This window comes from Pseudophryne corroboree, chromosome 3 (genome assembly GCF_028390025.1).
Source record: "Pseudophryne corroboree isolate aPseCor3 chromosome 3, aPseCor3.hap2, whole genome shotgun sequence".
Classification (NCBI taxonomy): Eukaryota; Metazoa; Chordata; class Amphibia; order Anura; family Myobatrachidae; genus Pseudophryne; species Pseudophryne corroboree.
In genome coordinates this window covers 735,887,982-735,915,771 of record NC_086446.1, presented here as the reverse complement: position 1 = coordinate 735,915,771, position 27,790 = coordinate 735,887,982, and the positions used below count along the sequence as shown (strand labels likewise).

Below are 27,790 nucleotides of genomic sequence, written 5' to 3'. Positions count from 1 at the left end.
AGAGAATAGCATCACTAGAAAGTGGGCAGGATGTGGGAAGGAAAATTGTTCTCCCTGAAGTTCATTGGCACTAACCAAAATTTGGAAGTCCCCAAGATGTTTAGGAAGAGAGGCCAAGTATAAACTGCATGTGATGGAGAAAGCCTGTCTCAGTTTTGCATTAGTAAATAGAAGGGAGGGGGCCTTGTTATTCTTACTGACAACGGGTTCCAAAGTTATTTTCTGTTTTACCCCATTAAAGTTCTCACTGGGGCATTAATTGTTATGTTCTACTTGAGGTGTCTCTAAATGAATTTTAAAAAAAACGTACATATTTTTTTTTACGTTGATATGATTCTAAGGGCATTGCCTTTCTTCTTTTCTCAAATAAGAGTTTGACTATAGAAAAATAATTGAAAGAATTGCAAGGCTTACTTTTTGTGCCAATGCTGATATGTGCACTTACAAAGGACATTTATTAAAATATAACCTGCTGTGTTAGACATTTAACCTTGTAATAATGCTTCAACACGGGATATCGCTATACAGAAACAACACGGATCTGTAATTTAAGAATTGGACAGTCACAATTTCTCTGTAGATTGGAAAACATATACTGAATACGAATCTCTATTGGAGATTGGGAGCAAAATTATATTTTTCAAATAATCATTTTTGAAAAAAGAAAAAAAAATGCGAGCGTGAAACTTGTAAATTTAGAAACAACATAGTATTAGCATTGTTAATTACTGTATTTTATGCAATTTATGATATGTATGAATAGTTTTACCAGGAATAAAACTCTTAGGGGGGTATTCAATTAGCTCAGACAGTTTCGGATCTATCAAATTCACCCCCCTGTGTATTCAATTGTGTGCCGCTTTCGCCCGTTTTTAAGTCATTTTTGCCAATGCCTTTCACTTTTTTTTTATTAGCGAAAAGGCATTGGGGAAATGTGCCTCAAAATTAGCGAAAACACGCGCCTTTTCACCGATCCACATGTTTTTCGCTCCTGACAAATTTTTCACCTAGGCAAAAAAACTGCCCTGCTATTGAATAGGGCGTATCCTCATTTGCCCTAAAAAATTGCGAAAAGTGCCGTTTTTTTTCGCCTAGGTGGAAAAAAACGTCCCTAATCGAATACCCCCCATAGGGGGAGATGCAGGGCCATCTTAATGTATAGGCACACTGGGCAGTTGCCCAGGGCCCGACAATCCTAGGGGCCTTTGAGCAGGGGTGTGTGGTGGTCACACAATTAGAGCGGCCAGGTAGCATTCTCTACCTGCCTCTAGGGTTGCCACCTCTCCCTGATTTCCTGGATTCTCCAGGATTTGGTGGCAACCCTCCAGGAGGCTTTTCCCTTCACCCAGATTCCTGGATTGTCCAGGAATAAGGGGACCATGGGAGCAGCTCCTTGGCAGCCGAGGAACTCAGTGAACTACAGCATACCACCCAACTCTCCCGATTTCAGCGGGACAGTCCCGCTATTTGTATACTGTCCCGCTGTCCCACCCGCGGATGGCAGTGTCCCGTGGGCGGGGGGGCAGTTGGGGGAGGCTTTGATCACCCGCTGCCCTACTACATAAAGCAGCGAGTGATCTCTGAATACATGCTGTGCGCATGCGCACGGCATGTATTCACTGCTAGGAGGGGAGAAGGGGACTGCCCAGCTGCTCGGGGAGCGCTGGGCACGCCCCCAAAGTGAAGAAAAGCAATCTGGCGCCTTGTGGCCACACCCACCCATCTGAAGCCACACCCCCACCTGCCGAGGCCACACATCCTTTTCGGGCCACGTAAGGGTCGCGATTACGAGCATTGAAAAGTTGGGAGGTATACTACAGTGACTGTCACGCGAGATGATGACATCAAATCTCACAAGACTGTATTCATCCCATCGCCAGCTCTTCCTCAGTGTTTCCCCGGGCTACGGTGGTGAAGTAACACCGGCCCGGCTCATGTGAGAAGAGCAACGAGAGCTGACAGGCATGTCACACGTATATTTATAATATAATGAGCATGCATGAAACAAATAGAGGCTCAAGTATATAGATATAAGTATATTTTTTAATCACTATCAGACACCTTTTAGTAGTGTATTTGTTTGTTTAACCTGTTGAAGCGTGATATTGATTAGGTTGTGTGCAACACTTAAGGTCCATACACACTTAACGACGTCGCTCATTTTCCCCCTCCTTGAGCGACGTCGCTCATTATATCGTTAAGTGTGTATGCCGCCAGCGACGACCGATGCGCAGCCCCGCGGGTCGGCAACGATCGTCGCTGTCGGCAGTGGCGTAACTAGAATTTTTTCTCCCCCAAGCCAAAAAATCCTTCGGCGCCCCCCCCCCCCCCCTCCATACCCCCCGTAATTGGCACTAGCAAAGGTAGAAAAATGCGCGCGCCGGCAAAAAGGGTGTGTGGCTTTGTCGATATGGGCGTGGCTTTGCGTGGAGGGCGTCGCATTGCAGGAAAAGACTACCTTATACCCCAGTTTTGCAACCTGCACGCCCAGACGTTGGCCACCACAGGAAAGAAAAATAATCCTGATTCATGCCCCTTACATTATTTGTCATTTTTCCTCCTTATAGTAATGCCCAGTATACATTATTCCACATAGAGCAATGGCCCTTAGACATTATTCCACACACAATAATGCACATGACACAATATGCACACACTGTAATGCCCCAGACACATTATGCCACACACCGTAATGCCTGTGACACATTATGACAGGAATCGCAATGCCCGTTATACATTATGCTACACACTGCAATGCCCCTGATACATTATAGCACATACAATGTCTGTGACACAGTATGACACACACCACAATGATCCTGAGACATTATACCACATACCACAATGCCCGTGATATAGTATACAACACACCGTAATGCCTGATACATTATGACACACACCGTAATGCCCATTACACATTAAGTTCTACAGTAAGGCTTCTAATTACTTTTAAATTACCTGCTCGTTGCCAGGGGTTTCATGCTCTTGGTTCCATGCACGGTGCCAGGGGTTTTCATGCTCAGGGTGTCATGCTTGTTGCCAGGGGTTTCATGCACTGGGTGTCATGCTCGTTGCTAGGGGGTAGTGCTTGTTGCTAGGGCCATGCTCCCAGTGCCACATATGCCCCCAGTGCCAGATATTCCCCCACAGTGCCAGGTATATGCCCCTAGTGCCAGATATTCCCCCACAGTGCCAGGTACATGCCCCCAGTGCCACATATACCCCCCCCCCAGTGCCACATATGCCCCCTCAGTGCCTGCTCCCCCCAGTGCCAAATATTCCCCCACAGTGCCACATATGCCCCCTCAGTGCCTGCTCACCCCAGTGCCAAATATTCCCCCACAGTGCCAGGTATATGCCCCCAGTGCCAGATATTCCCCCACAGTGCCAGGTTTTTGCCTCCAGTGCCAGATCTTCCCCCCACAGTGCCAGGTATATGCCCCCACAGTGCCAGGTATATGCCCCCAGTGCCAGATCTGCCCCCACAGTGCCAGGTATATGCCCCCAGTGCCAGATCTGCCCCCACAGTGCCAGGTATATGCCTCCAGTGCCAGATCTCCCCCCCACAGTGCCAGGTATATGTCCCCAGTGCCAGATCTGCCCCCACAGTGCCAGGTATATGCCCCCAGTGCCAGATCTGCCCCCACAGTGCCAGGTATATGCCCCCAGTGCCAGATCTTCCCCCCACAGTGCCAGGTATATGCCCCCAGTGCCAGATCTGCCCCCACAGTGCCAGGTATATGCCCCCAGTGCCAGATGCCAGATCTGCCCCCCACAGTGCCAGGTATATGCCCCCAGTGCCAGATCTTCCCCCCACAGTGCCAGGTATATGCCCCCAGTGCCAGATCTGCCCCCCACAGTGCCAGGTATATGCCCCAAGTGCCAGGTATATGCCCCCAGTGCCAGGTATATGCCCACAGTGCCAGGTATATGCCCCAAGTGCCTGCTCCCCCCCCCCATGTGTTGGAGGGACACGGAGCGCATCACGCGTCTCTCCTGCGTCCCTCCTGGCTCTCCCCCCGGCTGGTCTAATAAAGGAAGTGCCGGTTCGTGAGCCAATCAGAGCTCACGAACGGCACTTCCTTAGACCGGCCGGGGGAGAGCCAGGGAGGGACACAGGAGAGACGCGCGAAAAAACATAAAAACGGCTAAAATCATAGAATTTGGGGGTTATTTTGATCCTACGGTATTATTAACCTCAATACCATTCATTTCCACTCATTTCCAGTCTATTCTGAACACCTCACACCTCACAATATTGTTTTAGGACAAAATTTTGCACCGTGATGGCTGGATGACTGAGCTAATCGACACAAGTGTGCGGCACAAACACCTGGCCCATCTAGGAGTGGTACTGCAGTGTCAAACAGGAGGGCAGATATAAAAAAAGGCCCCAAACAGCACATGATGCAAAGAAATAAAAGAGGTGCACCGAGAATGCTGTATGACTAAGCCAAGCGACACAAGTGTATGGCACAAACACCTGGCCCATCTAGGAGTGGCATTGCAGTGTCAGACAGGATGGCACTTTTCAAAAACTAGACCCCAAACAGCACCTCATGCAAAGATGTAGAAGAGGTGCAATGAGGTAGCTGTATGACTAAGCCAAGCGACACAAACAATTGGCCTATCTAGGAGTGGCAGACAGGAGGGCAGATATCAAAAAAAGGCCCCAAACAGCACCTCATGCAAAGATGTCAAAGAGGTGCAATGAGGTAGCTGTATGACTAAGCCAAGCGACACACACAATTACAAATCACTGGAATTATACGTCCAAATCACTGGAATTAATTGGCAAAATCACTGTAATTATACGTCCAAATCACTGGAATTAATTGGCAAAATCACTGTAATTAATAACTATACATCCAAATCACTGGAAAAAATTCTGGAATTAATTGGCAAAATCACTGTAATTATACGTCCAAATCACTGGAATTAATTGGCAAAATCACTGTAATTATACGTCCAAATCACTGGAATTAATTGGCAAAATCACTGTAATTAATAATTATACATGCAAATCACTGGAATTAATTGGCAAAATTACTGTGATTATACGTCCAAATCACTGGAATTAATTGGCAAAATCACTGGAATTAATAATTATACATCCAAATCACTGGAATTAAATGGCAAAATCAATCACTGTAATTAATAACTATACATCCAAATCACTGGAATTAATTCTGGAATTAATTGGCAAAATCACTGGAATTATACGTCCAAATCACTGGAATTAATTGGCAAAATCACTGGAATTATACGTCCAAATCACTGGAATTAATTGGCAAAATCACTGTAATTAATAATTATACATCCAAATCACTGGAATTAATTGGCAAAATTACTGTAATTATAAGTCCAAATCACTGGAATTAATTGGCAAAATCACTGTAATTAATAATTATACATCCAAATCACTGGAATTAAATGGCAAAATCTCGGTATCGCCTGCCTAGTGAAGTGGAATCTAGATGGGATTTGGTACCGGGGACACAATACTTCCATCAATTGTCTAAATCCCACTGCACTAATGGCGGATACCGAATGCATGTCTAACACCAACATAAGTGTCAAGGCCTCAGTTATGAGGGCTTCCATCGTCATGTGAAGCTGAACCACTAGTCATGAACATAGGCCAGGGCCTCAGCCGTTCCTTGCCACTCCGTGTCGTGAATGGCATATTGGCAAGTTTACGTTTCTCCTCAGACCATTTACATTTCTTTTTTGGTTCTTTTTACTGAACTTTGGTTTTTTGGACTTTACATGCCCTCTACTATCACAAATGGGCATCGGCCTTGGTAGACGACATTGATGGCATTTCATCATCTATGTCATGGCTACTGGCAGCAGCATCAGCACTAGGAGGAAGTGGTTCTTGATCTTTCCCTATTTTATCCTCCAAATGTTAGTTCTCCATTATTTTTCTGGAGTTATATAACACAATATGTGGAACAAGAGAGCGTAACCCTACACCTCACAGGGCAAACCCTGTAAAAATTATTTGGATTAAATATTAATAACCCCTTTATTTGGAGTAAATAATATACAGCACAGGACAGCACCACTGGACTGGATATATACAGAATTATATGGATTTATATGGAATTATACGACAGGATAACTGGAATTATACGGCAGTATCACGGGAATTATACAGCAATATCACTGGAATTATACACCAGTATCATGGGAATTATACGCCAGTATTCCGAGAATTATATGGCAGTATCACAGAAATTATACGCCAGTATTCCGAGAATTATACGACAATATCACAGGAATTATACGGCAATATCATAGGAATTATATGGCAGTATTCTAAGAATTATACGGCAATGTCACAGGAATTATACGCCAGTATTCCGAGAATGATACGGCAATATCACAGGAATTATACGCCAGTATCGCAGGAATTATACGCCAGTATCATGGGAATTATACAGCAGTATTCCGATAATTACAGTATATGGCAGTATCACAGGAATTATACGCCAGTATCACGGGAATTATATGCCAATGTCACAGGAATTATATGCCAGTATTCCGAGAATTATACAGCAATATCACAGGAATTATACGGCAATATCATAGGAATTATACACCAGTATTCTGAGAATTATAAGGCAATGTCACAGGAATTATACGCCAGTATTACGAGAATTATACGGCAATATCACAGGAATTATACGCCAGTATTCCGAGAATTATACGGCAATATCACAGGAATTATACGCCAGTATCACAGGAATTATATGGCAGTATTCCGAGAATTATATGGCAGTATCACAGGAATTATACGCCAGTATCACAGGAATTATACGGCAGTATCACAGGAATTATACGCCAGTATTCCGAGAATTATACTGCAATATCACAGGAATTATACGGCAATATCATAGGAATTATACGCCAGTATTCTGAGAATTATACGGCAATGTCACAGGAATTATACGCCAGTATTACGAGAATTATACGGCAATATCACAGGAATTATACGCCAGTATTCTGAGAATTATACGGCAATATCACAGGAATTATACGTCAGTATCATGGGAATTATATGGCAATATCACTGGAATTATACGCCAGTATTCTGAGAATTATACGACAATATCACAGGAATTATACAGCAATATCATAGGAATTATACGGCAATATTCCAAGAATTATACGGCAAAGTCACAGGAATTATACGCCAGTATTCCGAGAATGATACGGCAATATCACAGGAATTATACGCCAGTATCACAGGAATTATACAGCAGTATTCTGAGAATTATATGGCAGTATCACAGGAATTATACGCCAGTATCACGGGAATTATATGCCAATGTCACAGGAATTATATGCCAGTATTCCGAGAATTATACGGCAATATCACAGGAATTATACGGCAATATCATAGGAATTATACGACAGTATTCTGAGAATTATACGGCAATGTCACAGGAATTATACGCCAGAATTACGAGAATTATATGGCAATATCACATGAATTATACGCCAGTATTCCGAGAATTATACGACAATATCACAGGAATTATACGCCAGTATCACAGGAATTATACGCCAGTATCACGGGAATTATATGGCAGTATTCTGAGAATTATATGGCAGTATCACAGGAATTATACGCCAGTATCACGGGAATTATACGGCAGTATCACAGGAATTATACGCCAGTATTCCGAGAATTATACTGCAATATCACAGCAATTATACGGCAATATAATAGGAATTATACGCCAGTATTCTGAGAATTATACGGCAATGTCACAGGAATTATACACCAGTATTACGAGAATTATACGGCAATATCACAGGAATTATACGCCAGTATTCTGAGAATTATACGGCAATGTCACAGGAATTATACGTCAGTATCATGGGAATTATATGGCAATATCACTGGTATTATACAGCAATATCACAGGAATTATACACCAGTATCACAGGAATTATACGGCAGTAACACTGGATATATGGCAGCAGAGGACACCACCACTGTGACTGGACTGATGCTGCACAACACACTTCCCCTGGTCTAATGCAGGACAACACAGCACCACGGAAAGGGACTTATACAGCTACACTGGATATATGGCAGCAGAGGACACCACCACTGTGACTGGTCACTGGACTGATGCTGCACAAGACACTACCCCTGGTCTGATGCAAAACAACACAGTAAAAATGCAAGGGACTATACAGCAGCCAGCAGCACTGGGGACATATAGCAGCAGAGGACACCAACACTGTGACTGGCTGGACTGATGCAGCACAATACACTGACTACACTGGACTGGACTGAGCAGCACAACACAGCACTAGACTCGCCACCCCACTTTCTCGCCCCCACACAGACACTGAGGACGGAGACACGTCCTCTCACTACACTCTCCGAGACTGGAGTGAAAATGGCCGCGACGCGCGGCTCCTTATATGGAATCCAAATCCCGCAAGAATCCGACAGCGGGATGATGACGTTTTGCCTCGTTCGGGTTTCCGAATCAGGCGGGAAAACCTGAGCCTGGCTTGGAACCGGACTCAAATGGTGAAGTTCGGTAGGGTTTGGTTCTCTGAGAACCGAACCCGCTCATCTCTAGGCAAAACTATGTGCACTGCAGGTGAGGCAGATATAACATGTGCAGAGAGAGTTAGATTTGGGTGGGGTGTGTTCAATCTGAAATCTAAATTACACTGTAAAAATAAATCAGCCAGTATCTACCCTGCACAGAAACAATATAATCTATCCAAATCTATCTCTCTCTGCACATGTTATATCTGCCCCACCTGCAGTGCACATGGTTTTGTCCAACTGCTAAGAAATTTGCTGCTGCGATCAACTCTGAATTACCCCCAGTGTTTCATTTAGATTGTTTGTATGTAAAATATTTTATAAATATGGTACATCATTTTATTTTACATGAACATTGCTTGGTGCCTTGGGGGGGAGGGTGTGTGTGTGTATGTATGTGTGTGTGTGGGTCTCCAGGAATTAATGGTGCATGAGGTGGCAACCCTACCTGCCTCCCAGCCTGCAGCCAGCCAGTGAACAACTGTCAGCATGCTGACTGGTGGATGGCTGGAGCTATCCACCAATCAGAGTGCTGACAGCCATTCACTGTATGGAGTATGGAGGCTCGTGGAAATACAGTAAGCTTCTGTCATTTTAAAGGTGTTTAAGGATAGCTAGAAATTGATTAGTTGCTATGGGCAATTTCCCCACATTTTCAGTTTAGAGGTATGATACATTTCCCCCTTAGCCTAAAATTGCAAAACGAAACACACCTACGTCATCAATTGTCAGCGACAGAGCAGGTCTCACTGCCGCTGGGTGCTGGCCTGTCCCCATACACATGACATCATACAAAGGGGCAGGGCTGCTGGCAGGAGAAAGTAGAGCTGCCTGGATACTGTGGGTGGCTCTGCAAGCCATTAGGGTGCATGCCTAGAGCGTCCCAGATCTACTGTCCCTAGAGAGCATTCTGGACACCCTGCATGTCAGATGCCGTTGGTGTTTGCGGCAGGGCCCTGCGCCCTGGGTTTTGGCACTGCTTGCACAATCCTCCATATGTCCCTATTATCTGTACCAGAGACAGGTTGTCATAGTGAAAGGTGTATTTGATTCTTAGGCTGGAAGATCTGAATGTATTTGTAGACCCTGGTTAGCAGAAGATTTAAACAACAGTGTGGAGCCGGTCATAAAAATATCAGTGAGAAGAGAAATGATGAGCGGAGAGAACCCCTAAGCCTGTCACAGACATATTAGCTTGACGTGTGTAAAACATAACCGAGAAGACACTGCAGGTAAAATGTGTCCAATTTGAAAAATTGCTGCTATTTCTGCAATAAAGAACAAAACAAAAGTCATCCAGTCCTCCTGGGTCACAGCACCGGCTGACAATCTGTTATTGAGGCCGCAGAGAAGCACAGACATATTTACTATATATTGGATAAAGAATCCAGCTGTGTAAGTATTTGGACTTTTAGTTCTGGGACTGTTTTCCTAGAGCAGGCATATGGAAGAGGCATACTTACCGACTTTTCAAATCTCCTCTCTGGGCATCTCCCGGAGAGGAGAAGCAGGTAGGCGGCACTGAGGGCGGGGCTGACATAATTACATCATTAAGCCCCACCTACTCACCAGGAAAAGTGCACAGTTGGGTAATATTTGCATAGGGGCGGAGCTAAAATGACGCGATTAGCATATAATTGCGTCATTAGGCTCCGCCCCCTCCACGATTTCGCTATGTCTTTCTTCACATTCCGCCCACTTCACTAGGAAGTGGGCAGAATGCGGGAGGTGTGCCCACTCTTCCGGGGCTGCGGGGGACTACTCGAAAAACCGGGTGTCTCCCGCAGAATCCGGGAGAGTAGGTAAGTATGGGAAGAGGTTGTACTGTAGGACTGTTCTGCAGCCCAGAACCATGCAGCTAGAAATTTCCTCCAAAGTGCAACTGTAAGGTGCGGGGCAGATGTACTAAGGCTTTGAGAGTGATAAAGTGGAGAGAGATAAACTACCAACCAATCAGCTCCTAGCTGTCATTTTTAAAATGCAGCCTGTAATCATACTTACCGACATTCTGGCTGCTCTCTGCGGGAGAGAGCAGCCAGGTCGGCTCAACAGGCGGGCCAGGGAGCACTCTGACGTAAGGAGGGGGTGGGCCGGAGGCGGGCCGGGGGTGGAGCAAGGGTGGGGCGGGGTTACGGTGACGCCTCCTTTAAGCCATGCCCCCGCTCTGTAATGCCGCGATCACCGGCATTACACTGCAGGGGGCGTGGCTATGATGAGCAGCGTCTGCAAGGGTTCAAAAATTGGCATCATCCAATGGGAGGCGTTCGCTATTTTAGAGAGCAGTAACATCACTGGGGAAACTGAGTGTACAAATGACATTTGGGCTGCTAATCAAATAAAAAGTGGTAAGGAAACGGAAAGAACATGTTGACTTTGTAAGTAGCACAAAAAGCACCAAGAGGCAGCATCATTTCCCATTGAGCGCAGTTATTTGATTGTTGGATGGGATGTCAGGATATTTCCTACCTTTTAGATCTTTGCTGCATCTCTCGTCCTGAAATAGTTCTTTCCTTTGGTTTGAATAAGTTATCTAAAAAAGAAAGAAATTGAATAATTCATGACACAGTTTGGAAGTACATCACATACACTATGCACTGTTTAATTCAAGCAGAAGTATTAGATGTTATCAGTCTATGTTTTGTTATAGTTGCATATTTGCATTTGGGACCAAAAAAAAATAATGCTGTGTTTTTTAGTTTTTTTTTACCACCCTGTCATGTGTATTTTGTTTATTGATGGGTGCGGACCCCCATGTTTTGGTTCGAATTCATCATCCTGATTTAGTTTTTGGCAAAACCACCCTCAAGTTTTGGATTCTTTTAAAATCAATAAAAAACATTGATAAAATTTTAACTCCCCCCCCCCCCCCCCCAGCTAAAATCATATAATTTGCAATCCAAAACCCGAGTACCGTTTTTTAAATCAGGGTTCCGAACTAGCAACAGGCCCGAGCCAGGTCACTATTGTACCCAACAACTATATCTCTCTGTGTACCCGGCTCCTGCTGTACTTCATCATCTATATAAAATATATACAGTCAAATAATTCACCCAGTTGTTGCCTATAAATATTTGTATTATCTGCTTATTTTTATTATTTATTTGTAACAGATTTCCTATAACAATAATTCATTTTTATATGTTTTCTTCTGATATCATCTATCTGGAGTAGTGATAACATTGAAAGGCGGTACTCATACTGCCATGATCTCCTGCAAAGCCGGAAAATCTCAGGGAATCTAACCAAGCGACACACCCTTAATATGTAGAGAGAAGCCCTGTTGCAGGGAAAACACCCACTTCTGACACCAATAGGGCTTTTGAGCAGTGCACTATGGACAATGGGGGTCATTCCGAGTTGATCGTAGCTGTTCTAAATTTAGCACAGCTACAATCAGTCACACTGACATGCGGCGGGACGCCCAGCACAGGGCTAGTCCGCCCCGCATGTCAGTGCCGGCCCCCCCTGCAGAAGTGCAAAGGCATCGCACAGCGGCGATGCCTTTGCACTTCAAGAGTAGCTCCCGGCCAGCGCAGCTTTAGCGTGCTGGCTGGGAGCTACTCATCGCTCCCTGGCCCGCAGCGGCTGCGTGTGCCATCACGCAGCCACTGCGGCCCATCTCCCGTTTGGTCCTGCCACACCTGCATTGGTCGGACCAAACCCACGAAACGGCGGCCAAACGCCGCCGTTCCGCCCCCTCCTGCCCAGCAATCACCTCTGCCTGTCAATCAGGCAGAGTCGATCGCATCCCTGCTACGGTTTTCGGCCGTCTGGCATGCGCCGGCGCACTACGGCGCCCGCGTATGCTCAGCAGGGACCCATTCGCTCTGCTGCATTAAAACGCAGCGAGCGGGTCAGAATGACCCCCAATATTCACTTGTTTTTACTTTTTACAGATATTTATTGATATTTTTAAAAGCACAATTTATTTTGAATGATGTTTTTGATATCCTTTCAGAAAAGTAAAAAAATGGTGGTCATTCCGAGTTGTTTGCTCGTTGCCGTTTTTAGCAACGGAGCGATTAGGTGGAAAATGCGCATGCGCATGGTACGCAGCGCGCATGCGTTCACTAATTTAACACAAAACTTTGGAGATTTGCACAAGCTCGAGCGACGTTTTTTCATCGCTCGAGTGATCGTAGTGTGATTGACAGAAAGTGGGTGTTTCTGGGCGGAAACTGGCCGTTTTCAGGGAGTGTGCTAAAAAACGCAGGCGTGCCAGGTAAAAACGCAGGAGTGGTTGGAGAAACGGGGGAGTGGCTGGCCGAACGAAGGGCGTGTTTGTGACGTCAAACCAGGAACTAAACGGACTGAGGTGATCGCAGTCTAGGAGTAGGTCTGGAGCTACTCGGAAACTGCAAGGAATTATTTATTAGCAGTTCTGCTAATTTTTCGTTCGCTATTCTGCTAAGCTAGCGAGCGAACAACTCGGAATGACCACCAATGAAAGATAAATACTGTAGATGTTTAAGAAAAAGAATATTGGTGATTAAACATAGTTATTTTTGGCATCTAGTCTCTGCTATATGCTAATAATGTGTTTCTTTAGTATACTGGGAATGGATTATCCATCCAGGCTAGGAGGAAATCCTTAGTACCAGAGGTTCTAAAACTTTCTTGAATCATGGCGCCGAAGTGTATCAGCATTTCTTTCATGACAGTTTACTGGTAAATTTTGAAAATAAAATAAAATTAACTAAATGAACCTGTCATCCTTAGGTTGAGTTATGGGGTGGTGTACAGTTTTGCTTCTGATTGGTCACATGTTTTATGATTTGCAGCCACTAGCATTGGTTTTGCTTATCACATTGACCATCCATAAATAATTTGATTTGGTCCTGAACCACCAATACGAGGCACCCCTGCAAGAGCCTCGCAGTATCCCAGGTTGCTTAAGCACACAGTTTAGAAATCACTGCCCAGTATTACTGTATAATCACATTGGTTCTGGTAAAAGTCCCTATTTTCATGTCAAAGTGGTGATTCTCTGTCTATTTAGGCACATTTTGTGATGTAACTTGTACAAGTTATAGGATCAGGAACCAAGCAAAATTGTTTGTGGCAATAGCCATAACTAGGAGATGGGGGTACACACTATGAATATCACATATGGGTGGTCATTCCGAGTTGATCGCTCGCTAGCAGTTTTTAGCAGCCGTGCAAATGCTATGCCGCCTCCCACTGGGAGTGTATTTTAGTTTAGCAGAAGTGCGAACGAAAGGATCGCAGAGCGGCGGCAAAGTTTTTTTGTGCAGTTTAGAGTAGCTCAATACCTACTTCAGACTATTCAGTTCCTGTTTTGACATCACAAACACGCCCAGCATTCGCCCAGCCACGCCTGCGTTTTTCCTGGCACGCCTGCGTTTTTCCGAACATTCCCTGAAAACAGTCAGTTGACACCCAGAAACGCCCACTTCATGTCAATCACTCTGCAGCCACCAGTGCGACTGAAAAGCTTCGCTAGACCTTGTGTGAAACTACATAATTCGTTGTAATAGAACTTTGCGCGTTCGCATTGCGCCGCATATGCATGCACAGAAATGCCGCTTTTTTGCCTCATCGCTGCACAGCGACCGAATGCAGCTAGCGATCAACTCGGAATGACCACCATGATCCGGCTGATACTGGCCTGTTTGTTGCGATATTGTATAGTATGTATGCACGATACAGGATATGATGCGCGCTCCCGCGGTTTGTATAAGTATCGCACGTTGGAGCTGCATGCATGGCCCCGCTCCTCTCCCCCATCGCAGCTGAGATTGGTAAGGGTGTATAGTCTTGCAGTTGTTGGGACCCCATTACAGGCTGTATCTCATCGTGCAGACTTTGCACTGATGTGTACATTGGGGGTAATTCAGACCTGATCGCTAGGTTGCATTTTCTCACAGCCTGCGATCAGGTCCGAACTGCGCATGTTTATGCACCGCAATGCGCAGGTGCATCAAACGACTGCACCGGGCATCGTTGCATAGCGATGGGATGGTGTAAAAAAAACCATCGCACGGGCGATCGCAAGGAGATTGACAGGAAGAGGCCATTTGTGGCGGCAAATGACATTTTTCAAGGAGTGTCTGGAAAAACGCAGGCGTGTCCACGCGTTGGAAGGGAGGGTGTCTGACGTCAAATCCGGTCCCAGACAGGCTGAAGTTATCGCAGCGGCTGAGTAAGTCCTGGGCTGCGCAGAGACTGCACAAAATCAGTTTGTGCAGCTCTGCTACACATGCCTTCGCACCAGTGCCAGATTAAGGTCCATATGGGCCTGGAGCTGAAATTTAAGAAAGGCCTAGTGTGTGTCGCCGCAGGGTCATGATCACCGCTGCAGGCGTGTCCAAGCGTTTGCAGGGCGGGTGTCTGACGTAAATTCCGGAACAGGACAGTCTGAAGTGATCGCAGCGGCTGAGTAAGTCCAGAGCTACTCAGAAACTGCAAAAAAACGTTTTTGTGCCGTCGGCTGCAAAAGCGTTCGCACACTTGCAAAGCGAAAATACACTCCCCCATAGGCGGCGACTATCTGATCGCAGCACTGCAAAAAATTGCTAGCAAACGATCAACTCGGAATGACCCCCTATGGGCCTAATTCAGACCTGATCGTAGCAGCAACTTTGTTAGCAGATGGGCAAAACCATGTGCACTGCAGAGGGGGGGGGGGGGGGGGGGCAGATATAACATGTCCAGAGAGAGATAGATTTGGGTGCGTTATTTTGTTTCTGTGCAGGGTAAATACTGGCTGCTTTATTTTTACACTGCAATTTAGATTTCAGTTTTAACACCCCACCCAAATCTCACTCTTTCTGCATCATGGGTGGTTGCGCTTTAGTGGAGCTCCGACTGTCATAGCTCATTTTGGGGGGTTTTAGGAGCCCATTTATCTGGAAAAAAAAACACATGATTTTGAGGGATGGGATTCACTGCAATGTAAAAAGGAGGGATCACAGTGGTTATCTCCGATACCTGCTGCGATCCCTCCAAAACTCCCCACCGCATCTCACACACAATTCTATATGGGATGCGCTGCTGCCAGATGCCGCATTCAACCTATTTAAAGCCTGTTCCGATTTTTCAGCTTGTGAAAAATCTGCCCGGCCGAAAACCACGTGGATCGTGAATTCACCGCTGATCCACGTGTTTTGTAGAATTTGTGGGCGTTTACAACAGTTTTTGTTTGTTTTCATCCATGCCGATTCAACTAAAAAACAAAAACGAAAAGGCATGTCAAAAATGCCCGCTACTGAATAGCAAACAGTCGAATTAGTGCCGGTTTACCGACTAATTGAATATACCCCATAGAAGGCAGATCCCTGGTACTGTTGTTGAATTATGGTGGGTACACACTGCTCGATATACATATCTGCAGATATATCTACAGACAGACCACGCAGTGTGTTGTACATACAGATGGGGCCTCGCTCATCTAGCCTTCTCTGCGCCTAAGTGCACCAAGGTTTATCAGCATAAACTCATCTATTGTTCTCAGCTACAATACAATACAGAGAGAACAATACATCAGGGGATTAAGTCATTACAGCATGGGATTAAGAAAGACTGCCCTGGCTCAATTAATCCTATTAAAGGGATAGATGAGGAGGGCTCCATCTGTACACACTGCCCGATCCGTTGTGACTGATGTCACGAACTGGGCGCGCATTTCAGCCATCAGTCACCGCCAGCTGCTGCAGCATGTGCACGGGCAGTCGGCTGACCGACTGTATGCACACAGGGATGCGCCAATATATGTGAAGATGTGTGTGATGCAGGGCCGATGCGATATGTCTGTGAACGATAGCGTTCACAGACATATCGTTGTTACACACTGGTCGACGGGCTCACCTACATATCAGCTGTTCAATAGATCAGCCAACATATCCGCCTATGTGTACCCAGCATTATACTATAATCACAGAGATATCGGTTTCCCATTTTCGGTGGACAATTAAAACACACATGTATTTTGTGCGGATAATAAAGAACGTATAAAACATATATTTTTACAATATGTTTTTGACTGATTTTAGAAATTAACCTGTCTGGCCGATTTACAGTCTCTGCCCTCCCACGCCGACTGGGGAGTTTGGTGTATACCCGTTTGTTTCACATCCAGCCGTAAGGGACAACCGCCGGAGGTTCCCCTCTTACCTCCTGTCTGTGGCTCAGAGTGACATGCTGCGCTGGTGACCTCCGGCGATCTGGTGCTTCCTGCCTCCCCGGTGTGATGCTAGCAGAGGCTCCCGCGGCTCCTGGCAGCGATCACTTCTTAGCGCCTATTGCTCCCGACTCGCTGACCACAGCTCTCAGCCTTAACACCAACTGGCCGTCCAGCGTGGACCTTCACTGCCCGTGACCAGCGGCCGCCGGGCCATTTTACTTCAGCTTCTCCCTCTTGAGCTCCGGTCACATTGGGAAAGGGGGTTCCTGCGTACACCATGGCCGGCGTTCGGGGGATGGACGGGGTGTTTATGCAGCCGGGAGGCGGGGCCACGAAAACCCACTGGCAGGCTACTGTAGCAGGAATTTGTTTTTCCTGTCTACAGCAGCATAGCAATATAAAGATGCCGTGGGCCTATTTTGATGCTGGGCCTGGAGCTGCAGCTCCATCAGCCCCATTGTTAATCCGGCCCTGGTTCGCACACTTGCACAGCGAAAATACCCCCCCCCCTGTAGGTGGTAACTATATGATCGCAGGGCTGCAAAAATCGCTGCCTAGCATCAGATCTGAATAACCCCCATTGCCTTCGTTTATTAAGGTACAACCAAACAATCCTAGAGACTGGGTGCTATAAATGTGAAAAAAAAATCTAACAAAAGCTCCTTATTGTTCTAATGACATAAATTAATTTAAAAAGATTTAGTTTGACTAAGCATTCATCTTTCCAGTTGATAAATACAGTTTTACACAAAAGTAATTTTTACAGCATGATCAATCAAATCACTAATCACGGTAACCAGAGGTTAAAGTGAGCCGGAATGGGGCTGAACTGCGTTCTATCAGTTCCATTTGGAGCCAGGACGCAGTTTCACCTCATCCGGCTCACCTAACCCAGGGAGAAGTCGGGCGCCAGCTGAGATTTTGTTACCAGCGGGTGCACGGCTTCTTCCTCTCAGTGGCCACCGGACGCCGGAGCACACTTCTAAGCTCTGGCTTCTGGCTCAGGCAGTGTGCTGGTGCGGCGCTATGGGAGAAACATCATGACGTATCTCCCATAGATCCGAAGAGCAGGTGGCCAGGCGGAGGGCAGCAGCGGTCTGGAAGCAGGAGTGGTGCTGGTGAGTATTGTGTTTTTTTTTTTTTGTATGTGTGTAAGCGCCGGCGCTACTAGTGGGCACAATGGCTGGGGGCACATCTGCTGGGGGTACAACTGCTGGGGGCACATCTCCTGGGGGCACAACTACTGGGGGCACAACTACTGGGTTCACATCTGCTGGGGGCACATCTACTGGGGACACAACTGCTGGGGACACAACTGCTGGGGGCACAATTGCTGGGGGCACAACTACTGGGGGCATAACTTCTGACTGGGGGCATAACTACAGGCGGCACATCTGCTGGGGGCACATCTACTAGGGTCACATCTACTGGGGGGCACATCTGCTGAGGGCACGTCTACTGGGGGCACATCTACTGGGGGGCACATCTGCTGGGGGCACGTCTACAGGGGGCACATATACTGGGGGCACAACTACTGGGTTATGTCTATTGGGGTACAACTACAGGGGGCATAACTACTGGGGGCATAACTACTAGGGGCATATCTACTTACTGGGGACATAACTATGGGGGCATAACTACTGGGGCAAATCTACTGGGGCATAACTACAGGGGGCATTTCTACTGGGGGCATAACAACTGACTGGTGGCATAACTATGGGGGCATCACTACTGGGAGCAACACTACACAGGGCATTACTACTGGGGCATTATTACTGGGGGCACTACTACTGAGGGCATTGCATAGGGGGTACTTTATAAGGGTCATCACTCCTGAGGACATAAGGGGAACTACTGCTGAGGGCATTGTATAAGGGGCACTATTGCAGTGGGCATTATGTGTATTTGGGGTGCTACTACTGTGGGCTTTGTGTATAAGGGGCACTAATGGGTGGTGTAATGTTAATAAGATTGTGCTACCGTGTGGCATAATTTGAATTGGGGATACTATTGGGTGACCATTCCCCTTTCTTTTTGAGACCACACCCCTTCTTTGCGGCACGCGCAATCCCTTTATTTCACGGCTGTTTTGGAGGGAAGGGGGGGGGGGGGTGAGTTCCACCACCTCTCTAGGACCACTTTAAGCACTGATGGTAACTGTTCTGCCTCAGCCTCAAAGCCTTGTCACATGTCATTGTGCTGCAAACAACAGACAGATGTATTGTCACAAATATTAATATATCAGTTTTCCCAATTTTGCTCTACTAATACCGACTATAGGGCATGGTTTGAGGTTTTCGTTTGCGCTCATAAAAATGGGACCTTTTCCTTCCTTTGTGGCACATTAGGTGGGTGTGGAATAAAAGATCAACAGTATATAGATACAGCAGACAATCAATAGGTCAACAAAAGATGGTTGATAAAGTTGAAAAGGTTGACAGGGTCAAAAGGTTGACAGATAAATGGTCGACATGGACATAGGTTGACAGGGTAAAAAATTCGGCATGGAAATTCAACATGGAAATGATCGAAACAGGGTCAACACATGTGTTTGTTATATTAAAATTAATGAAAAACAATGTGTTGACTGTTTCTGTGTTGACCATTTGCATGTTGGCTTTCTGAACCTGTCAACCTTTTGACCATGTTGGCCTAAGTCAACAGGGCCTATGGCCTGTCAACCATCTGGGGTCGACCTACTGACTAGTCACTGTCTATCTTCCATCCGGAAGATAACCCCGACGGGCACTTACAGGGTCCCGCACTGTTAAGCTCTTAGGCTGCCTAGGTCCATAATTCCGCGTTCTGACACTGAGAACCAGAATATTAGACTTCACTCCTGTTGCTTTCATCTATGACTGAGTGGTGTGACCTGACCATTCTCTGTTTGATCCCTTTGGTAAATACACTCCAGAGCCATGTACCAGTTGTGGTTTGTTTGAGCATTCTCTATTCCATTCACCCACACTAGGAACCAGTAACTAGTGAATGCCACCTGTGCCCCTGTTCCAGGTGATCCAAATACTGTTTGGCAGTTTTAAATCCATATAACTTGGTAGTACATTGTGACGTAAAGGCACCTTAACATCACTGAAATTGAAACATTAACTCCTCTATTATGGAGAACGAGCGTGGAACACCCCCCACATATACTTTAGGACTGCTAAGCATGAGTCCCACTCATCCTCCACAGCGAAGGGGGAAATTTGGAAAATAATTACCGTGTCTGCTTCCAGTGGCAAACGCAGGATTTCTAGAGGGGGGTTTCCAATTGCAATCCACAATTTCCCACCCTCCGGAACATTGAATACAATATTATTTATTTAACACTATAGATGGTCTATAGTATAGGCTTTATCAAACATATTTAATATAAATAAGATACTGTAAGTGGTCAGCAAAAGGTTAAACATACCATAATAAATAAATAAATACATAAATAAATAAATAAATAAATAAATACGCAAACATAATAGAACCAGTACTGCACTTTATAAGAACACATTCTCCCACCTCATGGTAAAGCTCCTGTCTCTTTTTCCTGGTAGCTACTCTCTGGTCCAGTGCACTGATCGAGGCCTCAGAAGCAGGAGAAGCCTCTACCCCTGGGCATTTGCAGCAGCTTAAACTGCATGATGTGGCGGCAGCTCTACTAATTGTATTATAGGCCACTGCAATTGTCATAATCTGAGCCACTTACCAAGAGGAGGGGGGGTTTCCAGGCAACCGGAACCCCATCCCCCCCCCCCGTGTTTGCCTATGGCTTCAGTCCAGACAACATGTGGGGACTGCTGGCATCCTTGTGGACAGAACTGGAAGATACATCATTACACAGATGGGTGACAATGTCACTGTTGCAAAAAATAAATATATAAATAAATAAATAGGAAAATTAATGAATGGAAAAGGTGGGTGAGTGACTATGAAAGCCTATATCTCCCCTACCACATTAGCTAGAAAGATAGGGTACTTCCATAACAGCTAATGGGGGAAATTGTACTAAATTTGAAAAATTAATAAAGTGGGGAGTGATAATTGGTCAGCCAATCAGCTCCTAACTGCAATGTTGCGGATGTTTTTGAAAAAAGACAGTTAGGAGCTGGTTTACTGGTAGGTTATAACTCTCCACTTCCCCTATTTTAAATCATGCAGTCCCCTACGCAGCTACAGTCTGGTGATCACCTACGCACTGGCGTATTTATAATGGGTGCAGTGTGCAGTGCACATGGGCCCCTAAGTCCAGGGGGGCCCACACAGCACCCATTTTTTGCCGACGTTAAAACACTGTGCCATTTTCACGTAGTCATGTGCATGCGCAGTAGAGAAATCACTGGGAAAATGGCCACTGTGCCATCTTTCCAGAGATTTGTGCATGCACAGTAGAGCATGAGCCCTCTAGTGCTCAGACTCGCAGCGCTGCCCGATTAGAGGAGGGGGCCCGAACGCACCCATCTAAAAACATAACAAGTGGAAAAACACATACAGCCCAGCCAGCAAACTAATAAAGTAATAAAGGGCAGGCGTGAGGGAAAACGTCACATCAAAGAGGCCTCCCCAGGAAGATGACCACACAGATACCTTCCAGGCAAAATGGGGAGCAGCAGGATAAGAGAGGAGAAATGAAAAGTTGGAGAAATCATTGATTTTTCTTCACTTTTCATGTAACTAAATAAAAGCAAACAAATGTATGGCTTTCCCCAGGTAAAATGCTGGAGAAAAGCAATATTTTTGATTCTTAAATGGACCACAAAATCTTAAACTATATACAAATATATATGAGTTAAGGGTTGGGGGGTGGGGGAAAGCAATATTACATTTAAATTAGTTAAGTGTTGGGGGGGGCACAGATCATTGAATATATATAATGGAAGTTTGTGAAGTGGTGACTACGCCCTATTGAACATACTGGGTGCTGCTGAAAAGGGCGTGGCCATACCATCTTAGGGGCATAATAGGAGATCTGGTCCCCCAAAACAAGCCAGGGTACCTGCCACACCCCCTCTGCACTGGGATCCGGATGATAAGTCGACAGTAAATAGGTCGACAGTCGATAGGTCTACCCCATATGGTCAACATGCATTATGTACAAAAGGTCGACTTTCAAAAGGTTGACATGTAAAAGGTTGACAGTATTTAAGGTCGACAGGTGCGAAAGGTTGAAAGGTTCAAATGGTCAACATGACAATGATCAACACACATGGTCGACACAAGTTTTTGTTGGGGTTTTTTCTTCTTTTTTTCAACTTTGTCATCATTTACCATTCAAGTGGACCTGTGCAGAGCGCAGCGGTAGCAGAGCGAGGCACCTTGCCCGAAGTGTGGCAAGCGCAGCGGTACACTAATAGGAGTCACATGTGGTTTAACATCAAAAATAACACCCAAAAAACAACAAAAATATTGCCAACCTTTTTTGTGTCGACCATTTCTATGTTGCAAAAAAAGGGTGTACACCAACAGTGAATGCGCAATTAAACCAGACTGAGCAGCCTTACTACTGCACCGGAAGGGACAAACACATAAATCCCTGGAAATTCAAGTAATGGGAAAATGTGCAGCATGCATTGGCGCTCAACCCGTAAAATGAATCCCTTGGTTTATGGAGGGATTAACGGAATGAAACCATATATGGTTACAAGATAAAGTGCATTTATTATTGTAAACAAACACACCAACACAAATGAACAATATACAGATTAAAAATGCAAGTTTAAAAAACATGAACACACATGGACTTGGAGGCAGTGATTCGTTTAAAGTGACTGTGCAATGGGTAAGATATCAATCCCTTACCATCTGATGGCCCTGCGGTGGGCTAGCTTAGAGTAAGCAGTTATGGTCCAGAGCTGAAATAGCCCGGCACCACCGCATGGAGCATAAATCAGCACGTGGGTCCTTCCAATGGTCTCACCGCTCCTTGGTCCAGTCAGTCCTCTATCCAAATGCAACGCGTTTCGGTCAAGTAACTCTGACCTTTCTCAAGTTTTGAACCATTTCTATGTTGACATTTTTACCAGTCAACCTTTTGTAATATACCTTTTACATGTCAACCTATTGACCCTGTCTACCTTTTAATCATGTCGACCATATGGAGTCGACCTATTGACTGTCGACCTAATATTGGTACACACCCCCCTGCATCCTGTTCCACAAGAGTTAGAGCCACAGGACACCTGTGACTCTGTGTAATGGGCCTTCACAATGTAGCAACCTTTACTAATAAAATAGTATATCACACACTTCATAGAGTATTGTGGTAATGCCATTTATCTTACATCCTAGAGGATGCTGGGGTCCACATTAGTACCATTGGGTATAGACGGGTCCACCAGGAGCCATTGGCACTTTAAGAGTTTGAGAGTGTGGGCTGGCTCCTCCCGCTATGCCACTCCTACCAGACTCAGTTTAGAAAATGTGCCCGGAGGAGCCGGTCACAGCTAGGGGAGCTCTACAGAGCTTCTTAAGTAAAGTTTGTTTTTACAGTTTATTATTTTACAGGGAGGCTGCTGGCAATAGCCTCCCTGCTTCGTGGGACTAAGGGGGGGAGTAGTGTCCGCCCTGCGGGGTCTGAGCCACTATCTCCTCTGACAGGACACTGAGCTCCGTTGGGGATAGATCGTTCTCCACCACAGGGGATCGTTCACCCCAGCAGCATGCCACCACCCCCTTACAGAGCTGAAGATCAGTGGCGGGTGAGTCACCGACCCCCCTAGCAAGCGGGGGGGCAGTGTGAAGATGGCGGCAACAGGGTAGGAGTGCAGTACTAACTGCGCTCCGGATGCTCAGCGGTACTTAGTGCGGCGCTGTGAGGGGCGCCCTGAGCCAGCGCCTGATCCCTGCACTGGTCAGCAAGGCTGTCGGGGTCCTTTGGATCTCAGCCAGCATTTTACCTCAGGCCAGTATAATCCTTGTGAAGAGACGGAAGACAGTGCCATTTTGGGGGCGGAGCTTCTCCTCAGAGCAGACCCAGCAGCGTTCAGCGCCATTTTCCTGCCTGCACAGCGCTGTCCAGGAAGAGCAAGTCCCTCCACAGCAACTCCAGCTGTCTCTCATGGTACCAGGAGGTTGTAAGGGGGGGGGGGGGGGGGCTGCATTAAGACTGTGTAACCTATTAAGGTGCACAGTCAGTGCTGACAAAGGGTCTCCCTTTACATTAAAAGCGCTGTGTGTGGGTTGGCTCCAATCTCTGTCTCGCTTGCCATTCTTGGGGGTGAAACTCTGTCTGTCCTCCCCTGTGTGTGTTTGGAGTATCTGTGGTCTCCATTAAGCAATGTCCAGGAACTCTGTGTCATATGCTGCAGAGTATATGTCCTCTCAGGATGATCCCATTCCATGTAATCAGGATTGCACTGGTTTAGCACAGATACCAGCAAGGGAGCCTGAGTGGTTATCCTCTATCAAATCTATGATTTCTCAGATTTCAAATAGGGTTGCACAAAATTAATCTGCAACTCAGGCTTTACAGAACTCTATGGCAGTCTGGCCCAGTTCTGGTACCTCAGGGCTCCCCGCTGTATATTCACATAAACATGCTCTTGCGCAGATCATGCAGGATGATACGGATACCAATTCTGACACTGCAGATGGTGATGGGGATGTGTTGCGGGGGGCAGCATCTCTTGCTAAAGAGGTGCAGCTGATGATAGAGGCTATTAGAGATGTGTTGAAAATAGAGATGAGCGGGTTTGGTTCTTAGAGAACCGAACCCTACCGAACTTTGCCTTCCGAGCCCGGATCCGAGCCCGGCTCGGGTTTTCCCGCCTGACTCGGAAACCCGAACACGGCAAAACTTCATCATCCCGCTGTCGGATTCTCGCGGGATTTGGATTACATATAAGGAGCCGCGCGTCGCCGCCATTTTCACTCCAGTCTCGGAGAGTGTATAGAGAGGACGTGTCCTCAGTGTTCAGTGTCTGTGTGTTGGGGCGGGAAAGTGGGGTGGCAAGTGTTGTGCTGCTCAGTCCAGACCAGTGTAGTCACTCAGTGTATTGTGGTGCATCAGTCCAGGCAGTCACAGTGTTGGTGTCCTCTGCTGCCATATATCCAGTGAAGCTGTAAAGTGGTGCTGTGTTGTGCAGACCAGCCCAGTGTAGTCAGTGTATTGTGCTGCATCAGTCCAGCCATTCCCAGTGTTGGTGTTCTCTGCTGTCATATATCCAGTGTAGCTGTATCAAGTGATGTTGTGTTGTGCAGACCAGTGGTAGTGTCCTGTGTCATCAGTAATTCCAGTGACGATATACGCTGCTGCTATATGTCCACTGCTGCAGTATAATAATTATAACAACAACAACCTGTTGTGCTGCATCAGACCAGTGGTAGTGTCCGGTGTCATCAGTAATTCCAGTGACGATATATGCTGCTGCTATATGTCCACTGCTTCAGTATAACAATTATAACAGCAACCGGTTGTGCTGCATCAGACCAGTGGTAGTGTCCTGTGTCATCAGTAATTCCAGTGACGATATACGCTGCTGCTATATGTCCACTGCTGCAGTATAATAATAATTATAACAACGTGTTGTGCTGCATCAGACCAGTGGTAGTATCCTGTCTCATCAGTCATTTCAGTCATTCCTGTGACGCATATTGTCTCATATAACTCCCAAAAAATAATGGAGAACAAAAATTTTGAGGATAAAATAGGAAAAGATCAAGAAGAAACACTTCCTCCTAGTGCTGAAGCTGCTGCCACTAGCCATGACATAGATAATGAAATGCCATCAACGTCGTCTGCCAAGGCCGATGCCCAATGTGATAGTAAAGGGCGTGTAAAATCCAAAAATCCAAAGTTCAGTAAAAAGAACCAAAAAAATAAATTTAAATCGTCTGAGGAGAAACGTAAACTTGCCAATATGCCATTTACGACACAGAGTGGCAAGGAACGGCTTAGGCCTTGGCCTATGTTCATGGCTAGTGGTTCAGCATCACATGACGATGGAAACCCTCATCCTCCAGCTAGAAAAATTTAAAAAGTTAAGCTGGAAAGAGCACAGAAAAGAACTGTGCGTTCTGAGATGGTATCACAAATCCCCAACGAGAGCCCAAGTGTGTCGGCGGTTGCGATGCCTAACCTTCCCAACACTGGACGGGAATAGGTGGCTCCTTCCACCATTTGCACACCCCCTGCAAGTGCTGGAAGGAGCACCCACAGTCCAGTTCCTGATATTGAAATTGAAGCTGTCACTGTAGAAGTACACCAGGATGAGGACATGGGTAGTGCTGGCGCTGAGGAGGAAGCTGACGATGAGGATTCTGATGGTGATGTGGTTTGTTTAAGTCAGGCACCGGGGGAGACACCTGTTGTCCTTGGGCTGAAGAAGCCCATTGTGATGCCTGGGCAAACTACCAAAAAAGCCACCTCTTTGGTGTGGAATTATTTCTCCACAAATCCGGACAACAGGTGTCAAGTCATCTGTTGCCTCTGTCAATCTATAATAAGTAGGTGTAAGGATGTTAACCACCTAGAAACATCCTCCCTTATACGTCACCTGCTGCGCATTCATCAGAAGTCAGTGTCAAGTTGTGAAACTTTGGGTAAGAGCGTAAGCAGTCCACTGACACCTAAATCCCTTCTTCCTCCTGTACCCAAGCTCCTGCAAGCCACACCACCAACTCCCTCACGTCAACTTCCTCCTCAGTCAGGAACGTCCGTAGTCCTGCAGGCCATGTCACTGTCAAGACTGAGGAGTCCTCTCCTAACCGAGATTCCTCCGTAGGATCCTTGAGTGGTACGCCTGCTGTTGCTGCCGCTGCTGTTGTTGCTGCTGGGAGTCGATCGTCATCCCAGACAGGAAGTCGGAATACCACTTGTACTACTTCCAGTAAGCAATTGACTGTCCAACAGTCCTTTGTGAGAAAGATGAAATATGACAGCAGTCATCCTGTTGCAAAGCGGATAACTGAGGCCGTGAAAGCTATGTTGGTGTGAGACGTGCGTCCGGTATCCACCATTAGTTCAGTGGCACTTAGAGATTTGATGGAGATAGTGTGTCCCCGGTATCAAATCCCATCTAGGTTCCACTTCTCTAGGCAGGCGATACCGAGAATATACACAGACGACAGAAAAAGAGTCACCAGTGTCCTACAAAATGCGGTTGTATCCAGTGTCCACTTAACCACGGACATGTGGACAAGTGGAACAGGGCAGACTAAGGACTATATGACTGTAACAGCCCACTGGGTAGATGTATGGCCTCCCGCAGCAACAACAGCAGTGGCACCAGTAGCAGCATCTCGCAAACGCCAACTCGTTCCTAGGCAGGCTACGCTATGTATCACCGCTTTCCATAAGAAGCACACAGCTGACAACCTCTTACAGATAACCTCTTACGGAAACTGAGGAACATCATCGCAGAATGACTTACCCTAATTGGACTCTCCTGGGGATTTGTGATATCGGACAACGCCACCAATATTGTGCGTGCATTACATCTGGGCAAATTACAGCATGTCCCATGTTTTGCACATACAATTAATTTGGTGGTGCAGAATTTTTTTTAAAAATGAGAGGGGTCTGCAGGAGATACTGTCGGTGGCCCGAAAAATTGCGGGCCACTTTCAGCATACTGGCACTGCGTACCAAAGACTGGAGCACCAGCAAATACTCCTGAACCTGCCCCGCCATCAACTGAAGCAAGAGGTGGTAACGAGGTGGAATTCAACCCTATATGCTTCAGAGGATGGAGGAGCAGCAAAACGCCATTCAAGCCTATACATCCACCTACGATATAGGCAAAGGAGGGGTAATGCACCTGACTCAAGTGCAGTGGAGAATGATTTCCGTCTTGTACAAGGTTCTCCAACCCTTCGAACTTGCCACACGTGAAGTCAGTTCAGACACTGCCAGCTTGAGGCAGGTCATTCCCCTCATCAGGCTTTTGCAGAAGAAGCTGGATAACTTGAAGGAGGAGCTAAGACAGAGCGATTCTGCAAAGTATGTGGGACTTGTGGATGGAGTCCTTCATTCGCTTTGCCAGGATTCAAGGGTAGTCAATCTGTTGAAATCAGAGCACTACATTTTGGCCACGGTGCTCGATCCTAGGTTTAAAGCCTACGTTGTATCTCTC

General features: G+C 46.2%; 1 protein-coding gene across 1 annotated transcript in view; it reads right to left on the bottom strand.

Annotated features, from left to right (window-relative positions):
• C3H10orf90 (chromosome 3 C10orf90 homolog) overlaps positions 1 to 27,790 on the bottom strand; it is a 392,649-nt gene that overhangs the window by 6,301 nt on the left and 358,558 nt on the right. Inside the window, exon 7 of the mRNA XM_063963768.1 lies at positions 11,051 to 11,114. Within this exon, the coding sequence (XP_063819838.1) occupies positions 11,051 to 11,114 (64 nt within the window). The remainder of the gene's footprint in view (positions 1 to 11,050; positions 11,115 to 27,790) is intronic.